The 11,446-nt window shown below is 38.9% G+C and overlaps 1 protein-coding gene across 3 annotated transcripts in view; it reads right to left on the bottom strand.

Annotated features, from left to right (window-relative positions):
• Positions 1 to 11,400, bottom strand: part of LOC121873659 — a 65,489-nt gene extending 54,089 nt beyond the window's left edge. For all 3 annotated transcript variants that reach the window (XM_042377310.1, XM_042377311.1, XM_042377309.1), the window contains exon 1: positions 10,458 to 11,400. In XM_042377310.1, coding sequence (XP_042233244.1) covers positions 10,458 to 10,901 — 444 coding nt within the window. In that variant the 5' untranslated portion in view covers positions 10,902 to 11,400. The remainder of the gene's footprint in view (positions 1 to 10,457) is intronic.
• Positions 11,401 to 11,446: the final 46 nt, after the last annotated feature.

Here is an 11,446-nt window from a genome sequence, read left to right on the forward strand (position 1 = left end):
GTGTTAACATGGGTGGATGTACTCGCTTTCTTTGTCGGGAGATGAACACAGCCTCACTTTTTATGAGTTTCAGATCATGTTAACTAATTTAGTCGTCTTCTGTCTGTGTTATACAAGACTTTGTTGACTGTCAGTGGTAAAATTGAAACAGCTTTGGTGACACTAATGGGAGTAAGATCATACACAGTGTTAGTGGAGGTGAGAGTGTCTCAGGAGAGCTTCTTCACCAGACAATATAAATCTGAATACAGACGGGTACTTCGTGCCACTCTACAGGCAATGAACGTCCCATCCTGGTAGAAAATATTGTACTGTGCAGGCGACCTGAGAGGAGCTTTGAACAAGGAGTCACAATGGGCGACATCGAGTCAATATAACTCCCAGACAGCAATATTATGTTCTCGAGTTAATATTTGTTGCCCTCTAAAAAGCAAGTACATGATTTCAACATTGTCGAGTGCCTCAGTGTCTGTTCAAATGTTTAGTCTATAATGTAGACAATACCGTACAGCTGACAGTCTCCTCAGGTTACTGTAACTTAATGGAAGTTATCAGCATCTGGTATGAGGTTTTCCACAACACGCTGCTACTCATTATATCAACTTACCAAAGTCCGGAGTTTAGGATTATTGGACGGAACTGAACCATCTCAGTTACTGAGTTTAACGGTAATTAAAGGCTTCTGCAAGAACACCGGTTATATCACTGGTGATTTTTATTTGTAACTATATTAGATACACCATCGAGTGCTGATGCCTTTTTGACTAGAATTTCCCTGACTCCATAAATAACATGTAAACAATCGTTCTTGGGGCTGGATGACAAGGTGAGAGTACTGGAAACTGTACTGGTATTACCGTTAAATATTCAGTACATATATTAATGAAATAGGTTTGAATGGTTACAGCTACACCATTATCCCTAACATCACCTCTTTCAGGGTAAAGTAACCTTGACAAAAATTTTATTATGGTCTCTGTGTGTGTCTGTATCACTTAACAAACTGTTGTTTATTGTGAAGTATTATCTCCATACACCCGTATGTTGTTCCCTCAAGAAGTTATCTCATCGCTAACTTGACATAAGCAATAACTCATGGCTCTTCACCTGACCTCACGTTAATATTCTTTTGTTGAAAACTGCCAAGGTATTAATTCACTGAGGAAGGCTTTAACGTGTAACAGGCCATGTTGACGTCCATTTACCAATAAATTACGTCACTGCAAGTCTTACACCATCTAGTGAGCTGAGTGTCACAGTGAGTCCAGGTGTGGCGGTGGTGCTCTTACACTATTGACTGTACACACACACACACTTATATATATATATATATATATATATATATATATATATATATATATATATATATATATATATATATATATATATATATATATATATTATACACACACCACTGCAGTAAATTAATTTCTATCCGATATTTGGGAAGGTTAGGTTAGGTTAGGTTAGGTTAGCTTGAATTTCTTACATGGTAGGTTAAGTTAGATTTTGCTATGTTAGGCTTCATATTTCCGTCTTTCCCTCTATATTTCTAAACTAACTCTTAACCTTAACTTCATAACAATATTTCAACAATTCTCCTTAAGTTAATGTCTATATTCTCAAAGATTCGTGACTTAGTTTGTCTCTTATTCAGTGTAGGAAAACACACCTAGTACGGTAGTCTCAGTGTAATTGTTCTGCCAAACCTACAGTATTGTATGTTGTGTTTATCGCTGTTGCAAGCGTTCTCACATTCTCAGATGAATTATTACCGTAGTCTACGCGATTAGGAACTTTGAAAATCCGATCCCAAGCCTGAAATATGATTCTCAGAGGTTCGTTCGTTAAAACATCGCCAAAAGTGCACTGAGACTCAATCATGATTTAAAGCTGGGTGTTTTTTTTTCACCTCTTGGTACGAATTTTTTTTAAAGTAAACAGTTTTAAGGATCCTGCTCCTAGTAGTATTGGTCATCCCGTTTACGATATCAAATTTTCATTTTGTAAAGGTCATAATAATAATAATAATAATAATAATAATAATAATAATAATAATAATAATAATAATAATAATAATAACGATGTGTTCTTTTCGAAGACCAGTGTTGGACTACCGTGTCTGGGAAGAGGCAAGGAAGCCGGCAAGTTGTCCCACAATTATGTTTGGATATTAAGAAGTTAGACACAACAACCTCTGGCCCTCCTGTGTGTGAGAACTATTGAGTAGTTATTGGTGTGTTATTTATACACACATAACGGTGCTAAGACATCCCCGTTAGCATCAATCAACTCTCCTAGTCAAAGCGATGATTTTTTCAACCAATAATATTTTTTTACATACATATTCATTTATTTGCACACTTTACCCATCACTATTCAGTTTCGATTGAAGTTTGATAAAGTGTCTGTATCACAACCCGGTTTTAATATTTCCTACAATATCCATCTACACAGCAGCGATGGCTCCAGGTGCCCTGTGTTATTTCAGCAAAGGGTAACTGTAAACTTGTTCGTTTCAACCTTTTAGACACAATATATTGCCTTGGTAGAATAAACGAGTGAAACGTGAGTGAGAGAACTTATGAGAGACAGTGTGTGATGAGAGACAAAGACAGAAAGATGGTAGAGTGTGTGTGTGTGTGTGTTGAGATAGACAAAGAAAGATGGTAGAGTGTGTGATGAAAAAAAACAAAGAATGACTTAGACCTGGAAAACGTAGATAGACAGAATTGACACCGACAATAGAAGAAAAGACAGAAAAAGATATGAGATGTAATGAGAACGACTCTAAAGGTATATGAGAGGAGAGTGAGAATTACTAGCAAGAGACACATACGAGACTGAGGTGAAAGTGAGAACTACTAGCAAGAGACACATACGAGACTGAGGTGAAAGTGAAAACTACTAGCAAGAGACACATATGAGACTGAGGTGAAAGTGAGAACTACTAGCAAGAGACACATACGAGACTGAGGTGAAAGTGAGAACTACTAGCGAGAGACACAGATACCAAAAAAAAAAGTGAATGATTAAGGAATATAGAAACGTAGAGAGAATCACACCCAGTAGAGTCAGTATAGCTGTGCACATATCACAGAACACACAGGCAGATTTTTACTTTGTCTTTGAGGTAAGAGAGAGGGTGACCTTTGACCTGACTCTATCACAGTTAATAATTTTATTTATCTTTCATCGACCAATCCATCTGTTAAATTTGATAAAAGTCCTTCCATCCATATTTCTGTGAGTCGTTGTTTCCTCGTCGCTTTTGTTGTTTTAGGATCGTTGTTGTTTTAGGGTCGTTGTTGTTTTAAGATCGTTGTTGTTTTGGGATCATTGTTGTTTTAGGGTCGTTGTTGTTTTAGGGTCGTTGTTGTTTTAGGGTCGTTGTTGTTTTAAGATCGTTGTTGTTTTGGGATCATTGTTGTTTTAGGGTCGTTGTTATTTTAGGGTCATTGTTGTTTTGGGATCGTTGTTGTTTTAGGGTCGTTGTTGTTTTAGGGTCATTGTTGTTTTAGGGTCATTGTTGTTTTAGGGTCATTGTTGTTTTAAGATCGTTGTTATTTTAGGGTCATTGTTGTTTTAGGGTCGTTGTTGTTTTAGGATCATTGTTGTTTTAGGATCGTTGTTGTTTTAGGGTCGTTGTTGTTTTAGGGTCATTGTTGTTTTAGGGTCGTTGTTGTTTTAGGATCGTTGTTGTTTTAAGATCGTTGTTGTTTTGGGATCGTTGCTGTTTTAGGTCTTTGTTGTTTTAAGATCGTTGTTGTTTTAGGGTCATTGTTGTTTTAAGATCGTTGTTGTTTTAGGGTCGTTGTTGTTTTAAGATCGTTGTTGTTTTTAGGTCATTGTTGTTTTAGGGCCGTTGTTGTTTGGGATCGTTGTTGTTTTAAGATCGTTGTTGTTTTGGGATCGTTGCTGTTTTAGGGCCGTTGTTGTTTGGGGATCGTTGTTGTTTTAAGATCGTTGTTGTTTTGGGATCGTTGCTGTTTTAGGTCTTTGTTGTTTTAAGATCGTTGTTGTTTTAGGGTCATTGTTGTTTTAAGATCGTTGTTGTTTTAGGTCGTTGTTGTTTTAAGATCGTTGTTGTTTTAAGGTCATTGTTGTTTTAGGCCGTTGTTGTTTGGGATCGTTGTTGTTTTAAGATCGTTGTTGTTTTGGGATCGTTGCTGTTGGGTCATTGTTGTTTTAAGATCGTTGTTGTTTTAGGGTCTTTGTTGTTTTAAGATCGTTGTTGTTTTAGGGTCGTTGTTGTTTTAAGATCGTTGCTGTTTTAGGTCATTGTTGTTTTAAGATCGTTGCTGTTTTAGGTCTTTGTTGTTTTAAGATCGTTGTTGTTTTGGGATCGTTGCTGTTTTAAGGCCGTTGTTGTTTGGGATCGTTGTTGTTTTAAGATCGTTGTTGTTTTGGGATCGTTGCTGTTTTAGGTCATTGTTGTTTTAAGATCGTTGTTGTTTTAGGTCTTTGTTGTTTTAAGATCGTTGTGGTTTTTAGGGTCATTGTTGTTTTAAGATCGTTGCTGTTTTAGGTCTTTGTTTTTTAAGATCGTTGTTGTTTTAGGTCGTTGTTGTTTTAAGATCGTTGTTGTTTTAGGTCATTGTTGTTTTAGGGCCGTTGTTGTTTGGGATCGTTGTTGTTTTAAGATCGTTGTTGTTTTGGGATCGTTGCTGTTTAGGGTCATTGTTGTTTTAAGATCGTTGTTGTTTTAGGTCGTTGTTGTTTTAGCCGTTGTTGTTTGGGATCGTTGTTGTTTTAGGTCGTTGTTGTTTTAAGATCGTTGTTTTAGGTCATTGTTGTTTTAGGATCGTTGTTGTTTTAGGTCGTTGTTGTTTTAAGATCGTTGTTGTTTTAGGTCGTTGTTGTTTTAGGTCATTGTTGTTTTAAGATCGTTGTTGTTTTAGGTCGTTGTTGTTTTGGGATCGTTGTTGTTTTAGGGTCGTTGTTGTTTTAGGTCGTTGTTGTTTTAGGGCCGTTGTTGTTTGGGATCGTTGTTGTTTTAGGTCGTTGTTGTTTTAAGATCGTTGTTGTTTTAGGGTCGTTGTTGTTTTAGGCTCATTGTTGTTTTAGGGTCGTTGTTGTTTTAGGCCGTTGTTGTTTGGGATCGTTGTTGTTTTAGGGTCGTTGTTGTTTTAAGATCGTTGTTGTTTTAGGGTCATTGTTGTTTTAAGATCGTTGTTGTTTTTAGGTCGTTGTTGTTTGGGATCGTTGTTGTTTTAGGTCGTTGTTGTTTTAAGATCGTTGTTGTTTTAAGGTTGTTGTTGTTTTAGGGTCGTTGTTGTTTTAAGGTCATTGTTGTTTTAAGATCGTTGTTGTTTTAAGATCGTTGTTGTTTTAAGATCATTGTTGTTTTAGGGTCGTTGTTGTTTTGGGATCGTTGTTGTTTTAGGGTCGTTGTTGTTTTAAAATCGTTGTTGTTTTAAGATCGTTGTTGTTTTGGGATCGTTGCTGTTTTAGGGTCGTTTTTGTTTTAGGGTCGTTGTTGTTTTAGGGTCATTGTTGTTTTAAGATCGTTGTTGTTTTGGGATCGTTGTTGTTTTAGGTCGTTGTTGTTTTAGGTCGTTGTTGTTTTAAGATCGTTGTTGTTTTAGGGCATTGTTGTTTTAAGATCGTTGTTGTTTTGGGATCGTTGTTGTTTTAGGGTCGTTGTTGTTTTTGGGTCATTGTTGTTTTAAGATCGTTGTTGTTTTGGGATCGTTGTTGTTTTAGGTCGTTGTTGTTTTTAGGTCGTTGTTGTTTTAAAATCGCTGTTGTTTTGGGATTGTTGTTGTTTTAGGTCGTTGTTGTTTTAGGTCATTGTTGTTTTAGGATCGTTGTTGTTTTAGGTCGTTGTTGTTTTAGGTCATTGTTGTTTTAAGATCGTTGTTGTTTTGGGATCGTTGTTGTTTTAGGGTCGTTGTTGTTTTGGGTCGTTGTTGTTTTAAGATCGTTGTTGTTTTAGGGTTGTTGTTTTAAAATCGCTGTTGTTTTGGGATCGTTGTTGTTTTAGGGTCGTTGTTGTTTTAGGGTCGTTGTTGTTTTAAGATCGTTGTTGTTTTAGGTCATTGTTGTTTGGGATCGTTGTTGTTTTAGGTCGTTTTTTTAGCATTGTTGTTTTAGGATCGTTGTTGTTTAGGTCGTTGTTGTTTTAAGATCGTTGTTGTTTTGGGATCGTTGCTGTTTTAGGTCGTGTTGTTGTTTAAGATCGTTGTTGTTTTTAGGGTCATTTGTTGTTTGGGATCGTTGTTTGTTTTAGGGTCGTTGTTGTTTAAGATCGTTGTTGTTTTAAGGTTGTTGTTGTTTTGGGGTCGTTGTTGTTTTAAGGTCATTGTTGTTTTAAGATCGTTGTTGTTTAAGATCGTTGTTGTTTAAGATCATTGTTGTTTTAGGGTCATTTGTTGTTGTTTTGGGATCGTTGTTGTTTTTAGGGTCGTTGTTTTAAAATCGTTGTTGTTTTAAGATCGTTTATTTGTTTGGGATCGTTGCTGTTTAGGGTCGTTTTTTTGTTTTAGGGTCGTTGTTGTTTTAGGGTCATTGTTGTTTTAAGATCGTTGTTGTTTTGGGATCGTTGTTGTTTTTAAGGGTCGTTGTTGTTTTAAATTCGTTGTTGTTTTAAGTCGTTGTTTTAGGGTCATTGTTGTTTTAAGATCGTTGTTGTTTTAGGATCGTTGTTGTTTTAGGGTCGTTGTTGTTTTAGGGTCATTGTTGTTTTAAAGATCGTTGTTGTTTTGGGATCGTTGTTGTTTTAGGGTCGTTATTTGTTTTAGGGGCAGATTTGTTGTTTTAAAATCGCTGTTGTTTTGGGATTGTTGTTTTAGGAACCGTTGTTGTTTTAGGGTCATTGTTGTTTTAGGATCGTTGTTGTTTTGGGGTCGTTGTTGTTTAGGGTCATTGTTGTTTTAAGATCGTTTGTTGTTTTTGGGATCGTTGTTGTTTTAGGGTGTTGTTGTTTTAGGGTCGTTGTTGTTTTAAGATCGTTGTTGTTTAGGGTCGTTGTTGTTTAAAATCGCTGTTGTTTGGGATCCGTTGTTGTTGTTTTAGGGTCGTTGTTTTAGGGTCGTTGTTGTTTTAAGATCGTTGTTGTTTTAGGGTCATTGTTGTTTTGGGATCGTTGTTGTTTTAGGGTCGTTGTTGTTTTAGGGTCGGTGTTGTTTTAAGATCGTTGTTGTTTTAGGGTCATTGTTGTTTTGGGATCGTTGTTGTTTTAGGGTCGTTTTTGTTTTAGGGTCATTGTTGTTTTAGGATCGTTGTTGTTTTAGGGTCGTTGTTGTTTTAAGATCGTTGTTGTTTTAGGGTCGTTGTTATTTAGGGTCTTTGTGGTACCTGAATATAGTATCTCAAAACGAGGTGATTAATTTTTATGAAACCCTGCAGGCGGGCTCAAAATTTTTACCAACAAACTATACAGAGTCAAGTCAATTATTTTACTCTTAATCAAGTCACATGAAAAGCGATTGAATCAACTTAATGGAACTTAGTAATTAGATTAAAAGACAACTACCTGTTTATGCCAAGGTTTTATTAAAGTGCAAGGTAAAAAAAAGGATTTGATTTGAAAGACACACATACATAATATTACTTTTGCAAAATATCTTTAAAATTTTCATGTAATCAACCCTTGACAGTTCAATTTTAACTATCGGATATAATGGAAGTTGCTAAAAAATTTACACTTAAAAAAATGTTTTCTGACAAAATACAGAATTCATAACATCGATATCTTAAAATAAATAAATAAATATATATATATATATATACATATATATATATATATATGTCCTCAATTTAGTAACCATGATAATTAATGGAATCTGAAGGCACAAAACAGCGGTACCCTCTCTACCCTCCCTCTGGTGACGAGAATACACACCTGTTCCCACACATTTCATTTGCAAGATTCTTCTTTTCTTTTTATTTACCTGATGTTGATAAAGAGGTGTCAAAATATTCTTAAAGTGAATGTATTCAATCAAACTTAGACCTTTGATTGTTAGGTGCAGTATTTCCCTATAGAGATGTTATTTACCTTCAGTTTCTCTTAGATGGTTGATATTTCCTCGACTTCCAACACGATTCAGTGTTCAAGTCTTCAGCGAACATCCCGTCGACCTGAGCTGAAGTACCATAAGCTTACTTAGGTTTAGTGTTGTGATATTAGCTTCACACACACACACACACACACACACACACACACACACACACAGTGACAATGATAACCTCTTTACGCTGCCAAGAATGTTAATAATTCGATATCTTTCCCCTATTAAGCCTCCTACTCCACCATAACCGCTAATACTGCACCATAACCACTCCAACTGCACCATAACCACTCCTACTCCGTCATAACCGCTAACACTGCACCATAACCACTCCAACTGCACCATAACCACTCCAACTGCACCATAACCACTTCTACTCCACCAGAACCACTCCTACTCCGTCATAACCACTAACACTGAACCATAACCACTCCTACTCCACCATAACTACTCTCCTGCTCCATCGCAGCACTAACGCATAACCACTCAACCTGCACCATAACCCTCCAACTGCACCATAACCACTCCAACTGCACCATAACCACTCCTGCCTCCGTCATAACCACTAACACTGCACCACCAACCACTCCAGCTGCACCATAACCCCACTCCAACTGCACCACCAACACTCCAACTGCACCATAACCACTCCTACTGAACCATAACTTCTCCTACTACACCATAATCCGTCCTACTGCACCATAACCACTCCCATAACGCAAGCCGCTCCTACTCCACCATAACTACTCCTACTACACCATAATCCCTCCTACTGCACCATAACCACTCCAACTGCACCATAACCACTCCAACTGCACCATAACCACTTCTACTCCACCAGAACCACTCCTACTCCGTCATAACCACTAACACTGCACCATAACCACTCCTACTCCACCATAACTACTCCTACTACACCATAATCCCTCCTACTGAACCATAACCACTCCTACTCCACCATAACTACTCCTACTACACCATAATCCCTCCTACTGCACCATAACCACTCCTACTCCACCATAACCACTCCCACCGTACCATAAACCACTCCTACTGCACCATAACCCCACCCACCACACCATAACCCCACCCACTACACCATAACCCCACCCACTACACCATAACCCCACCCACTACACCATAACCCCACCCACTACACCATAACCCCACCCACTACACCATTACCCCGCCCACTACACCATAATGTAGCTACTCCACCTACACAGGGGCGCGGTGTAGTGAGCCTCAACACGTAATATGACGACCTAATGATCCTCTTATACTCGAGGTTTTTATTTAATCCCGTGAAACATTGTCTTGTCTGGAAGGAAAATTACAAGCTGGTAGTGTGTCGTCCCTATGAGTGAGAATAGCAGCGCTCATCCTTACTGACTGTTGGGTCATAATAGGGCCAGGTTATAGTCCCTCATCTCGTGTGATATTAGGTTAGGACTTGTGCCTTCCCCAAAACAAAATCCGAGTTAATGATAATATGTGGAGAAGCGACGAAGGTTGGTCTTTAGAGTTTGGGTATTAAGGTGACAGCGATGGTGATAGGTGGTGGTGGTGAGGAGATGAAGATGTTGATAAGAGATGTGATGGTGATGAGGTAGTGATATAAGGGAGGTGGGGGGTGATGGGATGGTGGGGATGGTGATGAAATGGTGATAAGGGAGGTGATGGTGATTGGGGTGGTGAAGTGACAGGGCTGGTGTGGTGAGAGAGATGATGAGAAAGTAGAATTGGTGAAAGATGATATAGGAGCAGGGATATGAAGGAGCAGTGAAAAATGGTGATGTACAGTGCAAATAGTGTCTGGGTGAGGATCGGTGTGCTCTTACCAGTTCTCTCTCTCTCTCTCTTATAATTCACACACACACGTGTAAATTTGCTTGAAAAGTTCTCACATGTCTATTTTTCTCGAACTGCTCGACGTTATGATTCAATATGTTTTTCTTTTTATTTAGTTAGTCCTATCTATAGTACCTGTTTTAGTGTAGCGCATCTAAGAAATTAGTCTGTAAAATCGTCGAACACACAAAATAATGATTCCATCTCTTGACTTGTGTGTTTCACAGAATAATATCAGGTCTCCCATTCCTTTTGTACTATTTTCTGTCTAACGCTAAAGTTTTAAATTAGTTTCGCCAGTAACAAATTACATAACTTCCCTCGTGTCCTCCCAGCATCTCCCATAAGGAAATTCTCCTTTCCTCTAGTTTCCTTCACCACTTCACTAAGGCGCCAACAGTCACAAAATAAAACACAAAAATCAATATTATTTTGTTTATCGAGTTTATCCTTACACTGTGGGTCAACTTTTCAGGTTGAGTATACTATACAGTCAGGTGTCTGTTGCGTTTGTTAACTTTGATACCAAAACATGACAAATATCATAATTATCATCCTCTGTGCGTATGAACTAGAGAGGAAGTGACTTACCTTGAGGTGTAGGCCGTGCTTGATAGCCAGCTTGAGTAGGATCTCCTTAACGCTCTTCCCCTCCAGCTTCGACACAATCCTTATCACTTTGTCCAAGTCCTCCATGTTTAGTATACTTGCTATGTCTTCTGCAGTACATGTGAGAGAAGGAGAAGAGGAGGAGGATGACGACTGTGGATATATAGACGAGGATGATGATGAAGAGGAGGAGGAATCTGAATTAGGGACAGGGAGGTAGGTGGACCTCGTGGCAACTTCCATTCTCTGGTCGTCGTCAAGACGCGGGTCCTGGTACTCGACCAGGGAGTTGTGTGGGAGATACTGTACGGAGGGGAAGTCGTACAGAGGGTAGTCGTTGCCTTCAGGAGGGAGCAGGATGGCTAAGGAAGAAGGAGGAGGTACCACCGCCACTAGGAGGAAGGGTAGGATGGCGGACAGGAGCATCGTCAGATGAGTTTTCCTTGCGCGAGGTAGGGGGAGAGGGCTGAGCTGTCCCTGCAGGTTGTTGTCTGTCTCTCTCGTACGATACTTTTCAGTTCTTCCTCTCTGATATACCTTCAAACTCGCAACGCCTCCTGCAGCAATGTTGTGCCTCTATTTGTAATCACTAGCGGACGTTTATTGCATAATGCAGACATAAAAACATTAACCGAAACTTGAGTAATAGTTTGTAGTGCAGTTTACAAAAGAGGCACTACCACTCTTCCTTACAGTTAAGATCTAGTAAACAGCAACCGACTACTTTTTTGTATCCATATACCCAGAGTAACTTTTATGACAGTATATTAATCTCAAGTCATAGAAGCTCCGCCCGTGTGAGCCATCAGTAGCAGCAGCAGGAGTAGCAGAAGCAAAGTGGCGGAGGTCGGGGGAAGCGTATCAGAGGCAACAACGTGACCGGGTTACACCTGGCGCGTCTAGGCAGTCCACCGCTCGCGAGTGCAGTGAGTAAAGGCCTGTGAGCGGGTGGCTCCACCTGTATATATAAC

The sequence above is a fragment of the Homarus americanus genome, unplaced genomic scaffold, assembly GCF_018991925.1.
Source record: "Homarus americanus isolate GMGI-L3 unplaced genomic scaffold, GMGI_Hamer_2.0 scaffold43895, whole genome shotgun sequence".
NCBI classification, from domain to species: domain Eukaryota; kingdom Metazoa; phylum Arthropoda; class Malacostraca; order Decapoda; family Nephropidae; genus Homarus; species Homarus americanus.